The sequence below is a fragment of the Pelodiscus sinensis genome, chromosome 7, assembly GCF_052426305.1.
Source record: "Pelodiscus sinensis isolate ZL-2025 chromosome 7, ASM5242630v1, whole genome shotgun sequence".
NCBI lineage: Eukaryota > Metazoa > Chordata > Testudines > Trionychidae > Pelodiscus > Pelodiscus sinensis.
The window spans coordinates 44,411,134-44,430,373 of NC_143058.1; the positions used below are offsets into that span (position 1 = coordinate 44,411,134).

The 19,240-nt window shown below is 39.8% G+C and overlaps 1 protein-coding gene across 4 annotated transcripts in view; it reads left to right on the forward strand.

Moving 5' to 3' along the window:
- The window catches only part of MAP3K20 (mitogen-activated protein kinase kinase kinase 20), a 143,483-nt gene that overhangs the window by 53,782 nt on the left and 70,461 nt on the right, over positions 1-19,240 (forward strand). For all 4 annotated transcript variants that reach the window (XM_075933640.2, XM_075933639.2, XM_075933641.2 and 1 more), the window contains exons 4-7: positions 7,063-7,164; positions 11,203-11,268; positions 14,022-14,050; positions 14,154-14,291. In XM_075933640.2, coding sequence (XP_075789755.1) covers positions 7,063-7,164; positions 11,203-11,268; positions 14,022-14,050; positions 14,154-14,291 — 335 coding nt within the window. The remainder of the gene's footprint in view (positions 1-7,062; positions 7,165-11,202; positions 11,269-14,021; positions 14,051-14,153; positions 14,292-19,240) is intronic.

Consider the following 19,240-nt stretch of genomic DNA (forward strand, 5'->3'; position numbering starts at 1 on the left):
TGTCAGTACTCTGATTCGCTTGACTGTCCACCCTTCCACAGTAGGTAGGTGAATCCTGTTGATATCTCCCAGAAGCAAATATTTGGAATACCAGCATATAGCCAATACTTATAACTTTAACTACAAAAATAATACATGCATATGAATGGTATAAACAATCAGCAAAGCATAAATTTTCAATAGACACCTCACTTTGTACAAAACTTTGGGGGCAAACATACAACAGTGAGTGAAACTATGTTCTGCCTGTTCATATCAAAATCCAGTAATATCAGAGCTAGCTACCCTCCAGTCATCTGGTAGAAAGGCTGATTTAAATGATAGATTATACAGGTTTAGTAGTTCTGCAATGTCATATTTGAGTTGCTTCCTAACTCTTGAGTGAATACTATCAGGTTCTGGTGACTTATTGCTATTGGATTTATCAGTATGTTCCAAAACTTCCTCTAATAGCATCTCAGTCTAGTTCAGTCCCTCAGATTTGTTGTCTAAAAAGAATGGTTCAGCTGGGTGGATTCCCCCACATCCCATCCCTGTGGTGAATGCTAATCTAAAGAATTAATTTAGCTTCTCCACAACAGCCTTGTCTTCCTTGAGTGCTCCTTTAGCACCTCAGTGCTCTTAGGCAGTCTTCCTGTTTCTGATGTGCTTACTATTTTTTCTGTTGGTTTTTTTGTTCTTAGATGGTTCTTCTTCAGATTCTTTCTTGGCCTGCCTTATTTCACTTTTTTGCTGAATTTGCCAGAATTTTTGCTCCTTTTCTGCTGCCCTTACTAAGATTTTACTTCCAATTTTTAAAGGATGCCTTTTTGCATCTTACCACCTGTTTTGCTCTGCTATTTAGCTATGCTCATTTTTTTGGCCTTCTTACTTTGCTTTTTTATTTGTGATATACATTTAGTTTGAGCCTCTATGACAGTGTTCTTCAGTAGTCTCCAGGTAGTCTGCAGACATTGCACTCTTGTGACTTTTCCTTTTAATTTCTGTTTCACTAGCTTTCTCAGCAGGTAGTTCCCCTTTTGAAGTGAAATGCTACTATGGTAGGTTTCTTTGGCATTTTTCCCCTACAAGGATTTTAAATTTCATTACCTTATGGGTGCTGTTAATAGAGCGTTATAGCTATATTCAACTCTTGGATCAGATCCTGTGTTCTACCTGTGACTAAATCAAGATTTGCCTCTTCCCTTGTGAATTCTAGGACACACTGGTCTAAGAAGCAGTAATTTATCTATAAATTTTATCACTGCATCCTTTCCTGAGTTGCCCTGTACCCGGTCAATATAATAGTTGACATTCTGTCTTCTGCCTTTGTATCCTCTTTAAGCTCTCTGAGCATTTCATATTCATGGTCACCATCTTGGTCAGTAATATATTCCTAGTGGTTGATTCTTATCATTCATCCATTAAATTTCTGTCCATAGAAATTGTGTAGTACAGTTTGATTACGTGAAAATGGTTACATTATTTGGCTCAATATTTTCTTTCATATATATCACCATTTATCCACTAGCACGACTTATCTGTTATTCCTCCATATTTTGTACCTTGATATAACCATGTCCCATTGATTACCCTCATTCTATCAAGTTTCTGTAATGCCTATTACATCAATTACTCCATTTAATGTCAGGCACTGCATTAATGCAACCAGTTCCTCTTTTTTGTTACCCAGCATCAATTTGAAGGCAATTAAAGAATTTCTTCTCTTCATGTCCTTTGGGCCCTTGATGAGCACTGTTCTTAACATCTTGTTTTTGTGCTGAGTGCTCCTATCTTGCCTTTGACTTCCCTTTTTGCTGTTAAACTAGTGCCAGTATATTCGGTGCCATTTCCCTTTAACTGTACCAGAGAGGATGTATGGTGTGAAGCACTAAACTTCATAGCAACACAGAAACTTCCCTCCTTTGACCCATCCATACTCACTGTGGTTTGAGACCAAGAGTGGTACTGTTGTGAGGTACTCTAAAGCCACAGTGCCAATAAAGTATTTCGTATTAAAGGTATTTATGGATTTTTGAGACTTATATTTCCCTTTTCATTGTGACTATAAATGTAATGGTATATCTGTCTGATTTTATCAGCAGCTTCTGGTGTGGTGGCCTAGAGAGGCCCCCTCGATGCCTGCTGAACATCTGACCCTGATCAAGAGAAGGAAGAGGACTAAAGAGTATAGGTTATGCAAGATCCATCCTCCCAGCCACAGTTGTTTTGGACCATGATCAAAGGGCTTGGCAGTGCCCTTCAGGCTATGAACAATGAGAGAGACTGAGAGTGGAGAGAGTGGTTGCTGAAGGAGAGGCAAAAGAACTAAGAGGTGCATCAGGAAATGCACCAGGAAATAATGAGGTTGCTCAGGCAACAAACACAAATGTTTCAGAGCATGGTTAACCTGCAGGCCCAGAGATTCCAGAAGCCTTTGCAGTTCTTGGACAACTGCATGGTCTCTGCCCCCTATACTTCCCAACATGGCACTGCAGTTCCTTATACCTACCACTCCATACCAGGGGACAGTCAGGAGAACCAAAACAAATATGTGGAGAAAACGAGTAGCCACAATGGACTACATTGATCTTCTGTGTACATATATGGACATAAATGTTATTGTTTACTTTCATTTTCACTTGTGCTCATAAACTGTGTTTCACCCTGTAACAGTGCTAGTAAAGCAATTAGCCTGTACATCTTTGTTTGCACTTTAATTTAATTAACAGCTATTTTCCATGCAGTTTTTGGAAAGTCAGAGTATCTTTATTACATTTCAGGCACCATAAACACATAATGGAAGGCAAAGATAAAGGGATGGCAAACATTTCAGAATTCATAGTGGCAGCCTTGGACCAAACTAGTATAAACACACAAGATGGGCACTCTTTTAAGAAAGCAACAGAAAGCTGTGCTATGGCTGGCTCTTTTAAAGCCTTCCTCAACTGCTCTTCTTGTGTCTGACTGACTGTTCAAAGTCAGCAGCCAGCCACTCGATATTGACCCTGCATACTGGTGGCAGCATTTCCCCCTTCACCTCACAGACATTGTGTCACAACATGCGGCTATAACCATTGGGGGGTTTCTTGCTGAGATCCAGTCTGGCAACTAAATACTACCAGCGTCCCTTCAGTCTACCAAAAGCATTCAACAGTTCTGTGGCACCCACTGAGACAGTAGCTGAATCTTTCCTTGCTGCTGTCAAGGTGGCCAGTGCATAGCTGTATGAGCCGGAGCAGGGTGTGCCACTATTGGCATTCTGGTTTTGCCAGTGGTAATTTGCCAATCAGGGAATAATGCTTCTGCTTGCAGCTCTCTGAATAGTTCTGCATTCTTAAAAATCTGAGTGTCATGCACCTTCCCTGATCAGCCTTTATTGTTATGTGTGAAATGTCCCTGGTGATCATGATTGCTTTCATAATCATGGAGAAGAAGCCTTTTCTGTTGATATACTCTGTAGTGAAGTGAGCGGGTACCAAAATGCCTGCGTTATGTTGCCTCAATGTAATCTGGGAATCCCACTGCTGCAAATGTATCTGTTATGTCCTACACTTTGCTGAAAGTCACGGACTGGTATAGCAGGAGACGTTTAATGGCACTACCAACTTCCATCCCCAACTATGGATTTTCCAGCTCCAAACTGATTTTGTACTGACTGGTAGCAATTCAGTGGAGCAAGCTTCCACTGAAAGTTACCACTCTCTTCTCCACTGTCAGTATATCGGTCATACTGTTGTCCCTGTGCTGAAGGACTCACATGAATTCAACAGGTAGATCCAAGAATGTGGTCTTTCGCACCCAAAAGTTCTTCAGCCACAGTGTGCATTATGATGATGCATTTCCAACTGTCCAGACCTGTTTCTCAGGCCCAGAAGTAGTGATCTACCATGGGAGCTGCCCCCAAAATGCCAGCAGCAACCTGGAATGTTTTTTCACTGTGCCCATTAGTTTCCACTAGTTGTGCTTAAACAAATCCACATTGTTCTCATCTTAATCCTAATCATAGTAGTACTTCCTCAAGCTGTGTGACTACTGGACATATTAGCTTCCTGGACATATTAGCAATTATGCTGAGTTCTGCAGGATCCATGGCTTCTGTGACAATGATGGTGGAGCCCAGAAAGTGCTGCTTTTGGAGACAGTGGAAGTTTTGCAAAAGGATGCTAAAATTATTAAATGTGGAAAGTAATATGGGATATAGAAAGCAGCATGTTAGGAACTTGACTCCTAGCTCCCAGAAATCCCTCTGTGCTTTGCTACTAGCTCACAGAACACTGTGAAAAGGCACTGTGCCAAACAGCAGTGGGGGGTACAGTGGGATTCCTCCCAGTACACCACACTTTGCATTAACATAAGAACATCTGGTGAGCATGGGCCATGCTTACACAAGAAACCAAGCATGCATACACCTGAGCAATATACAGACTTTGGTGGCTATATGCCAAAGTAACTGGGATTGACTAAACTTTGTAGTACAGATATGGCCTGGGTGTTGTGCTTACATACAGAGTCTGTGTCCTTCCTGTTCTGGCCACTTTGCACTAGTCATGTGGTTTAAAGTTGTGGAATCTGGCTCTAAATGACCAGTTGATGATTTTGCTGGTATAGAGAAGCTCTCAGCTGGTGCAAAGTGGTGTAGCTGGATCCTACATCATCTGCCCCCAGTATACCCTGACACTAGGAAGATCAAGGAGGCATAACTTGTTCCTGACAGCTGCTCCCATCCCCACACTTCTCATACCAAGCCTATTCTGAAACAGATGAAAATTTTGCCACAGTAATTCAACATTAGACCATTTGTCCTTAACAAAAAATTCTATTTCTATGATTCCCACATCCAAAAACTGAATAATTAAAGGTCATATTCAAATACTGTACTTGTCTCAAATATTTTAGACAATAATTAAATTATTTATTTTATGATGGAATGTGTTGCCTGCCCTCGGGTACAACATTGTGCAATACTTCAATGATGAGGAGTGTCCATCTTCCTTTAAAGCATTAAGTATTAGACACTACTGGAGTCCATTTGATGAACCAGAATCTGATAAAGAATGGAAAATTCTGCATTCTGATTTATAATCTCTTTATAATTTAAAGTACTAAAAAATAGTATCAAATGGCACTGTGGCGCTCCTAGTTTATGTTTATGACTTCAGAATCCATTGTGCTTAATTTACTGTAAGTAGACTGATTTTTCTAGCTATTGGCCCTGCAAACTCATCCTGGGCTCTGAAAGTCAAAGTGGATTCTCGCTATCCCCAGCTGTGAAGAAGCTGCAGGCCAAATGAGCCCTTTAGTGAGTGAGAAATGGGTCATCACTGCAGTTGGAAGTGTGTTGCAGCATGTGTAGACATACCTGAAAGAGCTTTGATCTAGCTAAAGCTTCGAGGAGTCCTGTGGCACCTTATAGACTAACTGAAGTGTTGGAGCATAAGCTTTCGTGGGCAAAGACCCACTTCGTCAGATGCATGTAGTGGAAATTTCCAGAGGCAGGTATAAATATGCAGGCTAGAATCAGGCTGGAGATGACGAGGTGGATCCAATCAAGGAGGATGAGGCCCACTTCTAGTAGCTGATCTGGAGGTGTGAATTCCAAGAGAGGAGAAGCTGCTTTTGTAGTTAGCGAGCCATTCACAGTCTTTGTTTAATCCAGAGTTGATTGTGTCAAACTTGAAGATGAACTGTAGCTCAGCAGTTTCTCTTTGAAGTCTGGTCCTGAAGTTTTTTTGCAGCAGGATGGCTACCGTTAGATCTGCAATTGTGTGTCCAGGGAGACTGAAGTGTTCCCCTACAGGTTGTATGTTGCCATTCCTAATATCTGATTTGTGTCCATTGATTCTTTTACGTAGGGACTGTCCAGTTTGGCCAATGTATATAGCAGTGGGGCATTATTGGCACATGATGGCCTATATTACGTTAGATGATGTGCAGGAGAATGAACCAGTGACAGTATGGCTGCTCTGGTTAGGTTCTGTGATGGTGTTGCTGGTGTATATATGTGGGCAGAGTTGGCACTGAGGTTTGTTGCGTGGATTGGTTCCTGAGTTAGAGTTTTTATGGTGCGGCGTGTAGTTGCTGGTGAGAATATGCTTCAGGTTGGCGGGTTGTCTGTGAGCAAGGACTGGCCTGCCTCCCAAGGCCTGTGAAAGCAAGGGATCATTGTCCAGGCCTCGCTTTCACAGGCCTTGGGAGGCATGTCACTGGTTCATTCTCCTGAATGCACCTGGCATTGGCCGCTGTTAAAAGACTAAGCTAAGATGGACCTTTGGTCTGACCTAGTTTGGCCATTCTAATGTTCTCACGTGCTCGGCTCCCTAGTGAGCTTGTACTTGGGCAGCTAGCCCATGTTGCCATGGCTTCACTGCATGCTAGCTAGTTCAAAGCTAGCTTGTGCATATCTACCTGTGCTGCAGATAGACCTCTGATGGGTGTAGACATACCCTTAATTGCACTTGTGCAATGACATTGCTGATCGTAGGTTTGCACAGATGTAATTCTTCAGAACAAAGTACCTTGACTGTAAAAATTCTGTTCGCAATGAATAAGAAGTAATAGAATCCACCTGGCTCTCTTAGCAGTGTTGACTCTACATGTCTAAGAACAGAGAAAAGTTGTACAAACTTATTTTAGGCTCTGAAGTCAGTAAATGTAATTCTGAATTCTGTTCTGCAAGTGGAACAAATCTCCTGAGTAAAAAGGTTACATTTTTACATAACTCCTTTCTTGTGCAGAACTGTTCTGACTTTTTTTGTTAAACATCCCAATGTACCTACCCCAAATGTTTGTCATGCTCCTGATCTGGCTTATCTGAATTCTGTTTATGCCAAGCCTTTTTACTGTCTTAACGTTAACATACACTCCTTGCCTGGGGGATAATTTAAAACAAAATGCCTTTCTTTTACCTCCATGTACTATACAGCCAGTTAATTATGGAACCCACACAATCTTATTATAGAGTTTTATATGGGGAAATGCAGATTACATTTGCCTAGAAATAGTTTGTCATTGGTGGCAAATAACCCGGTTTTTTATTTGGAAGCAACATTTTGAAATATGTTGTATATCCTTTTTTAATAGAATATGCTTCTGTTGGCTCATTGTATGATTACATTAATAGCAACAAAAGTGAAGAAATGGATATGGAGCATATCATGACCTGGGCAACTGATATAGCTAAAGGTAAGATTTATCTCTTTTCCATTGACCAATTCTGCTTGTGTCTTGGCTCTCAATCCCAAGAGAATATTTTTCATAGCGAATGTACATAGAAACACACTGCATATATAGGTCAATATCTAGGTTTAAGGCTTGTTTACATAGGGATTGTCAGGAAAGTTAAGATGAAATAAAATAGCCTTAGTGACCTTTAGCTTACACTAAAGACTAAGGCTGCGTCTACACTGGCATGATTTTGTGCAAATACTTTTAACAGAAAAGTTTTTCCGTTAAACGTATTTGCGCAAGAGAGCGTCTACACTGGCATGTGCTTTTGTGCAAGAATACTTGCGTCGGAGTATTTGCGCAAGAACCACTGATTTCGTACAGTACAAAGTCAGTGTTCTTGCGCAAATACTTGCGGCCAGTGTAGACAGACACCAAGATTTTGAGCAAAAGCAGTTGCTTTTGCGCAAAATCATGCCAGTCTAGACGCAGCCTAAGGGTGCATCTACACTGCACGGCTATTTCGAAATAAGCTATTCTGGAATAGTTATTCCAAAATAGCTTATTTTGAAATAGCCTGTCTACACTGCAGGGAAGTCTCAAAATTAGTCCAAGGCAGGCTTTCCTAATGTAGACCTGCTATCTCGATTTAGAGCCCCAGGAGACACTGGGGAGGAATAATTTAGAATGGCCCTGGTGAGGGGCTATTTTGAAATAGCACCAGTAAAGCATCTATACATGAATAGATATTTCGGAATAGGCAATATTCCTCGTGGAATGAGGTTTACAGATTTCGGAATAAGCTGTCCGTTATTTTGAAATTATTTCGAAATAACAGAATGGATGTGTAGATGCTCACATTATCTCGAAATAACGGTGCAATATAGATGTACCTAAGAGCTTCTCTACCCTGGGCAGTTAATTTTGTTTAAGGTGGAGTCTGAATTTTAAGTGGAATAGTTATTCATGATTTAATTCCTGTTGGACACTTTCCAGTTGAGTGTGCCTTTTTCCAAATTATCTTAATCCACTTCCAAAGGGAGTTAGTCAGGAATGGCTATTCTGGAATACCTTCCCATGTAGACAGATCCTTAGCTAAAGCAAACTGAAACCACTTTACTTCTAACACAGGGAGTTATGTACTTTAAATTATGTGGTCTAACTTTGCACCTTTAGTTAATTTGTCTTAACTTTCTTTAGTGTCTCGACAAGCCCTTAGAGTACTCGACAGAATACAGGCGGAACTTCTCTAATCTGGTACCCTTGGGACCTGACTGATGTCGAACCAGAGAATTTGCCAAACCATGGGAGGTTAATATTGTCTAGCAGCATTACCAACACTTCCATTCCTTATTGGGTTCTTAGAAGACACAGATGGGTAAATTAGAGCTCAGTAACAGCATAGAAAACTGAGAGCCAGGACTGGTGGCCCTAAACCAGTGTTTCTCAACCAGTGGTACGAGTACCCTTAGGAGTACTTGAGAGAAGTCTCGGGGGGTACATCAACACAGCTGAAATTTGGAGAAAACTGAATTTTTGTTTTAAGTTTTACAGTACTTTATTATTTTTGTATTTTTTACACTCAAAAATTTCATCATCCGCCTGGCTACAATTAAGTTGTATAAACAAATACGTTGCAATGGTAGAACATTTTTTTGTGTGTTTGAAAACTGTAGGTACTGGAGGGGTACTTATAATTTTTTTTTAAAGGGGTACTTTATTTAAAAAAAAAAAAAAAAGGTTGAGAAACACTGTACTAGACAAACTTTATAGGACCACGGGAAACTTGACCAGACCCTTGATAAGTGGACATCCGGCTAACTAAAATCATGCCATACCACCGATGATGCTGGACAGGGGCTACCAGACTAGAGAGGTTCTACCTGTGGTTTAATTAGAAATGACCTAAATAACTTAAAACAGGTGAATGTTATTCTGTATGCATTTTACTACACTTAAATAATGTAAAACATATGTTTACACTTCCAGTTATATTTACAAATTAAAATGACTTACTGAAAAATTGATATTCATTTGGAAATCACACTTCATAATTTTACCCAGGAGGAGGGAGAAAAATTGTTCTCCTTGGCCTTTGAGGATAGGACAAGAAGCAATGGGCTTAAACTGAGGCAAGGGAGGTTTAGGCTGGACAGTAGAAAAAACTTCCTAACTATCAAGGTGATAAAACACTGGAATAAATTGCCCAGGGAGGTTGTGGAATCTCTGTCTCCGGAGATATTTAAGAGCAGGTTAGATAGACATCTGTCAGGGATGGTCTAGACCAAGGGTGGGCAATAATTTTTGCCCAAGAGCCAACCTGGAAGGAGTGGGGCCTAATCCGGAAGGGGCGGGGTCAGAATGCTTCCAGGCTTCTCCACCCCCAGACCATAATTGGTCTGGGGGAGAGCCCCTTTGCCCCCACCCCACTAGGCACCCATGCCCCTGGCAGGGCGGGAAGAGGCGTCACACAATCCCCCACCCCTAGGCCCTGATTGGCCTGGGGCAGGGGAAGCTCAAGAAGCATCCTCCCACCCTGTGAGAAGCATGTGTCACTTTGAAGTGCCATGCACTCCTCGCAGGGTTGGGACAGGACGAAGGAAGCTTTTCAGAATTACCCCCACCCCCAGGCCCTAATTGGCCTGGGGGCGGGGGGAGCACTTGAAACCTCCTCCCTCCCCTGCCCTGTGAGGAGCACGCAGCACTTCAAAGTGCCACGCGGTGCTCCCAGGGTGGGAGGAGACGTGACGCGCTCCCCCGCCCCCAAGTCCTGATTAGACTGTGGGCGAGGGAGCTGTGCGAAGCTTCCCTCGCCCTGCTCCCTCCCTGCGCGAATGTATGACACTTTGAAGTGCCATGCCCTCTTCACAGGGCAGTGGGGAGGTCCGAGGAGACTTTGCACACTCCTCCTGCCCTCCAGGCCAATCAAGGCTTGGGGGCAGGGGAGTGCATGACATCTCCTCCTGCCCTGTGAGCAGCATGCGGCACTTCAAAGCACTGCATGCTCCTCACAGGGCAGGAGGAAGCTTCGCGTGCTCCCCTGCCCCCAGGCCCTAGTTAGTTAGGGCCTGGGGGCAGGGGAGTGGCAGGGCCTCCGTGGGCCGGGATTCAGCCCGTGGAAACTCTTTTGCCCACCTCTGGTCTAGATGGTGCTGGGTCCTGCCATGAGGGCAGGGGACTGGACTCAGTGATCTCTTGAGGCCCCTTCCAGTTCTAGTGTTCTATGATTCAAGTACTTTTTTTCAAAATTAGTCAAGGTGTTAAACAGTTTTTGATGCATTTTATATTTAAATACACATGAATAGACTAGCTAATGCTTTAAGGCCCTGATCCTGTATTCAGATTGATAATTGTGGGTCCCTGGGCATGTGTGATGTCCCATATAAAACTTTAAGGCTTTTCAGGAGTCCACACTAGAGAATCTGAGTGCCCCAGTGCCTAAATGGCTAAACTACAACTTATTTTTATCTATTTTCCAAAAGGTTGGTAACTGCAAGTCATTCTGGAGTTTTATGCCAACATAACCAAGTACTCTCTAAGTAACTTCATCTGAATAATGAAGGCTGGTGGTTGCATTTTATATGCCTCAAGCACTAGAAGAAGGCAGAGCAGATAAGGGACTGAGCTTGTCATTGTGATTAACTCTGTGCAATTATAGTTTATATACCAATCATGAGCATAATGCTTAGATGCAAGAGCAAGTTACCTCTGTAACTGTAGAGACCCAGATCATATTTCTGGTTCATAAGACACTCTGTGTCTCCCTCCTGTCCAATCATCAGCTTACCTACGACTCACCCAGCTCTGCCTGCATTAGATAAATAAAATACTTACAATAGAAATGGGAGCATAAAAATATGCATCTGTTGGGTGTGCGATGTCTCCCATTTATGTTCATGTATATGACAATGAATTACATCTATACCTTTTACATATTTAGGACTCTCATCATGCAAATAATCTCATATCAAACAACATTCCTCTTCTAATGTATTATTAGAAGCAGGACCTTGCTAAATCAGCACAATTTTAAAACTTTTCCTCATTTTTCTATAGGAATGCATTATTTACATATGGAGGCTCCAGTCAAAGTAATTCACAGAGATCTGAAGTCTAGAAATGGTAAAGTAACTTTGCACTTAAGTGATTCTATATTTCTGTTTTCAATTAACGTGACAGTTTAACTTTAGCCTTTAAGAGATACAGGACTTAAACCATCAACTGTAGCTGAGATACACAGCTAAGGCAGAGAAAAAAGCAATGCTAAGCCATCTTTGTGTTCCCTCCCTTGAATCTTGGGACAGTCTGGGCACCATTCCAGTCCTTGGCATAATTCAGAGCAGTCTGTAGTGCTGCTTTAAATTATGCTTTGCTGCCCATGGTCCCATGGTCTGTTCTAGCAGCCAAGGTTTGTCCGGGTACTTTCCTTTATTCCTGGAAATGTACAGTATGCTGAGGCCCAGGAGGGGATGGTGGAGAACTGCGATGCGAAGTGTAAAACAGCCAAAATGGCTTTGAGAATCTGGCCCAGTGTCTGCTCTGAAAATGTTATAGTTCTTTCAGCACTGATTGAGCTTTTTGCAGATGATAGTGCTTCTGAAGAATGTAAACTGGCTGTGGGGTTTGAGTGAATCTGTTCCACTGGGTTAGTGCCAGACCCAGTTATGAAACATGCTGAAAAGTGACTTCAGCTGAAATATTTACTACTAGTAAATTATTGTGATTCACCAAATGCTCTATAAGAATGGAGAAATGGCTGAATGTGGTTTCATTCTTAAGTATCTTTAAGAAAATATTTATTTTATTTTACAAACTTTGATTAATCATTGATGCCATTATTATTAACATGAATTTCTTAGAGGGTTCATCATGAGCCTTGATTACTATGATAGGGAAAACTGGACATTTATTTCTGTATTTGTAGTTTCAGTTTTATAGTTAGAAAACTCTCTCTCCCTTTTTCCCTTTAACTGTCTGAAAATTTTATTTAGTGCCCATGAAAATTTACTGCAGATGTGCCTAAGAGCACAATTTTAGCAAGTCATAGTGGTAGAGTCAAAGACTGCATGAAACGTTTTGACACACAGTACTACATCTAAAGGCCTATTAAGAAATCTGAGTACAGTTGACAAATTTTTGTGGGAAGTAAAAAGAGCCTTTAAACAAAACGAAACAAAAAAATGAAACTCCTTAGTTGCTGGATGCTTTCCGCAACTTGGTTAACTCAGAACTGATTCAAAACATCCACACAGCTGGAGTTGCATACCATACTTATTGAGGTAGTGTAGACCTACCCTCAGACTGAGCTGTTTTCCACTTCATGGTAAAGAATACCTGCCAGACTTATAAATTAAGAAATAAATCCAAAAATACTTTTCCCTCTGCTTATATTTGGTATTAGATATTTGATATCCCCCTGCTTTTATTTGATTAAATCATGTCTTGTCTTCCATTATTTTATCTTCAGTGATTAGAGGACTAGTGAAATGATGATTCACTAGGAGGCAAGAGAGTGAAATTTTGTGTAACTGAGAGTAGCAATTTTCTTTTAGTCAGAATCCTTGATTTTTCTGTTTTTGTTTGCAACTATTCAACTTTTCAATAGCTACTTAATTTGGAGGCTACTGGACATCTTTGTTAAAGATTAAATATCCCTTCTTCTTCTTCAGTTAAGGTGTTAGAACTTACACTGAACATGAGCTCTTTCCTAAGAGGTTTTTCAGCAAAACCAGTAAAGCCTGGACTTTACGTTCTTGGTATTTCTAAAGTAAATCAACCAACACAATAATTTTGACTAGGTGTGTGAAGGAAACTTTGAGGGAACAGAGTGTCTGATGTTCCTTTCACATTATGTAGGAGGACATGAATTCAGTTTTTTAAACATACTTGTCAGATTACTATTTGAGTGTAATGAAACTTCACTCTAAGGCCATGTCTACTCTAGGAAATTATTTTGAAATAACTTATTTAAAAATAATAACTCCTGAAATAGCTATTTCAAAATAGCATGACCACACTACAAGGAAGCCTCAAAATTAGTCAGAGGTAGGCTTTCTTAGAATGTGGATGTGCTACCTTGACTTAGAGCCCCAGGAAGCATGGGGAATAATTACTTTGAATGACTCTGTGGAGTAGTTATTTCAAAATAACAGCAGTGGAGTGTCTACACTACCACTATTTTGAAATAGTTATTTTGAAATAAGTGTTATTCCTTGTAGAAAGCAGGAGTTACTATTTTAAAATAACCAGCCCCTTATTTTAAAATAATGGGCTTGGTAGTGTGGACACTTTGCTTGTTATTTCAAAATAAGGGGAGTCCTAGTATAGACCAGTCTAATTTAACTGAGCTGATGGTCTGTCAAAGTTAAGGTAAAGGTGATTATAGAAAGGGTATTTGCTAAAAAGCGTTACTGTGAAATTGAAGAATAGTTCAAACATCATACTGGATTTTTTCCTACTTATTTGCAGCTAATGTCAATAAATGGATACATACAATGGTACCCACAGTTACAACACAAAACATTTGAGGAAATGTGTAAGGGAGAGTTGAATTATAAGTTAGGCGATTTATTGTAGCCTGTTTCTTTGCTAGTAAATTACATTCTCTTTTATTAATAATAGACCTCTTTTGTGATTTTTTTTCTATTTTAGTTATAGAGTTTATTCATAAACTTTCAGGTATTTGAAAAGTGTTCTTCAAACATTTCCCAAGAAACCAAGAGAATTTTATGTGCCAATATATTCAAATTCTGTATTACTGTGGGATCATTTTCTTAATCAAAAGTCAACTGGTTAGCTATTAAGATGTTGTTAACAGGAGACATTATTCTTCTTTGTAATGTAATTCATTTACATTTTGTTTCTTGATTTTTCAGTTGTTATAGCTGCTGATGGAGTATTAAAGGTAGGAACATTTTAATTATTTGGAAGATGTTGCTGCTGCTTTGCTTGAGATCTTTGAAGTCAAATGATTGAGAACTTGGCATTTTATTGTTTGGTTTGGCCAGATCTGTGATTTTGGTGCCTCAAGGTTTCACCACCATACAACACACATGTCATTAGTGGGTACCTTCCCTTGGATGGCTCCAGAAGTGATCCAGAGTCTACCAGTGTCTGAAACATGTGACACATACTCCTATGGTGTGGTGAGTTGCTTTCATTTTTTTCTCTGTATTAATGGGGCACTGGCATAACTGAGTTAGTAGAATGTAAAGTGTGAAAACAGTATTCCTAAATAAGGGCAATAGACAAAGTTCACAATATTTCCTTTCAAAACAGATCCATATATTTTATCATTACAAGCTGAAAACTGATAGCATGAGCAATGTCTTGCATGTTTTAAAAAATAAGTATTTGATTAGATTAGCAAAGCAAAGTATTTGATTAGATTAGCAAGGCAGCACAATCTGTGAAATGCAAACTGTAGTTGAAATACTTTACCTATGTCAGTACTGGAGGCAGGTAGGACCCAGTACACAGTTTATAGTTTGTAGCTGTATTGTGTTCTCAAAAAAATGGATATTAATCTTTCAGGAGCAACAGGTTATATTTTAGTAAGTTTATCAGAGAGAGCTGATTAGAGTATTTCCATAGAGTTGTGTGTCAATGGAGTAGCTTTAGGAAAAGTGACCTTATGCCACTCCTATACTCAGATTCCTGTAAGTGCCTGCTACAATCACCTGATCTCTGTTTTCAAAGGTAGAGCAAAAAGAAAGGTTGTTAAGTTTTGTGAATTCTGCCTCTTATTTAAAGGGGGCAGGGAACCTGTTTGTAAGCAAATATATGTTGTGTCAATGAGGTTTGGGAATATAGAAATTCTTTCATTCTGTTCCTACTCTGCTCCTTGCAATCAATTCAACACTGCTCCACATTGAATCTGACTGACAGTACAGCAGAGAGTAGAGTCAAGTATATGTGTTAAAGGAGAGGAGATGGCAAGAATTAACAAGTCTTCCCTGACACATTTTTGTCAGGTTTTTCTTAGTAATGAATTAAACCAACATCCCTGGCCAGTCATCATTAAACTGATGACTTAATGCAAGATAAATGTGCCTTTTTGTTAAATAATTGTTTATAGTGGAAAATCACATGAGAAGGTTTGTGGTGGAAACAAAACCTATGCTATCGATCCAAAACTGTAGTCTGATTTAACTGAGCTAAGAAACATACAGTAAGCTAGCAAATGTAAATATCAATATAAGCGGTTCTTGAAAACAATCAAATAGTTCCCATTGAGGGGAAGCATTTCAGTTCCATATAGAAACAGATGAAAAAGAAACTCTAAACTAATTTTAAAATTTTCTGGTTGTTACAGGTTGATCAGTGTGAATCAGCTGTAAATAAAATTCTAGAGAGAGAATTTAAGGAAATGTTTAATATAGTATTATAGTGGGTATTTCAAGTTTATTTTCTTTCTGTAGAAAAAACAATTTGTTATTTCTGTGATTATAGATAGAAAAACTTACAGTTTAGCCATGTTAGCCAGTTAGTGAAATATTTTAATGCCATAACCTGCCCACAAAATGGCTTTGGTTTTATATGCAGAGTTACATTGGCCTGTGCCTTGTTGTCTTATACTGATAATTCAGGGTGCATAATGATATGTAATTTGGATGGCTATTTAGTCATTTGTATGTATTTTGGGAACTAATATGCTCTCATTTGGACACTTCCAATGTTTTAGAATTTTTAAACACTCTCACAAGGTGCACCACTTGCTCCTTGGTTGGCACTTCCTCCTGGTTATTCTGGGGATTAGTTCTTGAGGTCAGTGCCCCCTTGCTGTAGTCAAACTCACTCTCTCCTATGTGTGCGACTCCTCTCTCATCCCAGAAACTGGAGCATCCTCTTCCTGACGTAGCCCTCCAGCTAGGTCACTCAGTATTACCCCTTCCAGGACACAGTCCTTCAGTTAGCTATTATCACAGTTATCTAGGAAGTTGTCTCATTCACTGCCCTGCTGGTTTATGCCACAATCTCAGTGGCTGGTAGGGGAACTCAGGCTTTCCTTCTATCTCGCATTCCCATCCATGGCCCCTCAATCCAGCAGTGCTGGTCTTTTTTTACAACTCTAATTGCTCCGTCCCTGGACTGCTTTCTACAGCTCCTAGTTTCCATTCTTGCTCTGGGAGTACAAGCTCTAAACCCTCCACCCTCTTCCCAGGGAGTTACTTCCCTTTCTCTGCCCCAAGCTTTCTAGCTTTATAGGCCCTGCCTGTTCCTGCACAGCTGAACCTAATTCCAATCAGCTCTAGTTGCCAGGGAAGAAAGTTGACATAAGCTGCGCGCAACTCGTTATTCACATAGCTGGAGTCAACATCTCTTAAGTCGAGTTACTGCAGGCTCTACACCATAGGAAGGGGGTGTTGATGGAGGAAAATCTCCCATTGATTTCCCTTATTCATCTGATCCAGGATAGAGTAATAGAGTCAACCGGAGAGCAATCTGCGGTCCATTTGGTAGGTCTTCACTAGAGCCACTAAAATTGACTGCAGGTGGATCGATCTTAGAACATCGATCTGGGCTGTAGAGTAGATGTGGCCCCTGGCTCTTTTTCCAGGTGCAGCCTGGCCATCTGAACCCCTTCCAATCTGTTTGGGGTGGACACCCATCACAAACATCTGTGACTTGTTTCCCCTGACGTTATTCCAGTTTTCCACCCCTCGAGCTCCATTGATTTTCATGATACTCAGGTATAATAGTAGAATAATGCAGTGGTGAATTAGATTCTTGCACAATACACTGGGTCAGATTCTCTTAAAATATCTTTGAAAGCTGGAATTCTCCTACACTAAACTTTTAGACTAACAGTGAATATGCTTAAAGGCTAAGAATTGAAACCTTGGAAAAAGTAGGTCTCTAGTTTTTACAATGATTTTATCTATAAAAACAAATTTTGAACAGGCCACTTTCAAAGTGTAAAACTTGCCAGTGGCCTTTGTGCTAGAGAGACAAATTTGCTTTTCTTCAGCTTAAGTACAGCTGACATACTAATAACAAAGAGCAGGATCCTTTTCAAATGTAAACTAGTGAGTTACTAGAAAAAGGCATTTTATTTGCAGAATCTGTGGTTTTCCCTACATTTTTTTTTCTGAATGAGTTTTCTTTCTATAAACTATTGCATGCTATAAATGTTGTTTATGTAAGAAAGCCTCTTCCCATTAAGTGACCAATCATTTCTGTCCCCTTTTAAGCCTGAGTCTTTTCTCAGCTGAGATGAACTTTCCTATTTGTAAATGGGTCATATTGAATTAGAAAGGATGTCTCAGATATTTCATTCAAGTGTGCAGAGTAATTTGTTCTGCTCTTCAAGACTGGCTAAATGGGTTCCAAATTCTCCCTTTGAGATTTTAGTAAATTATTTCATAAGGCTGACCAACAAATAAAAGCAAATGTTCTGCAGATTTATCCAAACACAAACACAGGTCTTAGATTTTCTCTGAACCACACAATGACTCATTTTCCTAAACCAAATCCAAACTGCTCTAAACAAAGGATGCTAAGTATCATAATCTACCATTCTAGATGTTCAGTCATGTAGATTAGAAAGAAACAATGTTGTTATGTGTTGAACAGACTATGATTCTTCACATGACTGGCTGAAATGATGAAGAAACATACTCAGAATATCAGTTATTTTATCCTAGCTCAGCAAAATTCCATTTTGTATATGTATTTAAATATAGGGCGCTTATGTAGAGTCTTTCATTGTTGAGATATTTTAGCACTTATAAAAGAAGTTAATTAAATACTAGCTGTGTAGAGGCTGTGAAGTTAAATGCATCAGCCAGTATGCTCTTGGCAATAGCTTGCTCATTGCCCTGGATATGAGAACATACTTTATTTTTAGAGGGAATGTTGGCCTAATGTTGGATTCTCCCTTACTCTTTTTGAAAAGAATTATGGGAGCTTTAATTTCTACTTGGATAGGTGCAGAGATGAAACTAATCTAGTCTCACATGAAGGCTGTTACCTGTAGTAACACAACACCATCACCCTTCCCACTTCAGTTCTTTTAATCTGGTTATGAGTCCATGTCAATAAGAGAGCTGTGCAAAACTGTCAATGTTCAGTTTTCTACCAAGGAAAAACACCACTTGCTTCCACCAAAAAATTGAAGAAAGAATGAAAAATGGTTTGCTTTTCTTAAATTAATAAACTGGGATTTCCTCTGGCACTTGAAAGTTTTTCACCAATTTCATTCTCATTTTGGATTTATACTAATATCCTTAAGCCATACATATGCAGCGGTAGCAAGTGAATAACACAGATTCATTGAAGTGCAGGTCAATTTACCTGGTAACAGGTGGGATGTAGAACATGTAAGCAGTATCTCAACCATAGAAGTTGAGAAACAGTTTGATCCTTACATAGATTTTATTTTGTATAATTTTAAGAAGTTGTTTAATAAAAATATATTTAAGATGAAATAATATTACAGTAATCACTTCAAAACCACCTTGAATCATTTTCAAGTGACCTCATCCAGCTAACTCAAGACTAGTATTAAGTATCTTTGAGTGCTACCATCTCCAGCTCTTATCAGGTGGAAGAATGGATCATGCCAAAATCTTCAATAGCGCTTAAAGAAGTTGAGTAATGAAGATCTGAGAAGACCCCATTCCACTTTCAAAACCCCTTCTTTCTTTTCCCCCTCTTTATTGGCAGTATTCCAACAATTAAATTCAGGATTGGTTGCTATGCTGAAGACCTCTCCATGAAAACAAACTTTTACAGGTCATGTGAATTAAAAGGGATAGCCTCTTTAATTTGTAGTGATGTAGTGGTCTCTTCTAAGAGCATGTCTGTGCACTCTCACACACAGCTATTCCTAACTAACAAACACTGATCAACTCCTTGTGTACATACTCTGATCCTAGAATAAGCCTAAAGCTAAACAGGAACAAAGCTCTCTTATTCAGGAATAAAAGTGTCCACAAATTGAGTTAATCAAGGATAGTTAATATAAGAGAGAACTCCATGTGTAGAAAGCTCTTCACAAAAAAAAACCACAGGAGAAAGTACATGATGGTTTTGAGGTTGACATGTGCTAGAGTCAACAAGAAAGTTGTCCTAAACCTTGTCTTTGAGAGGA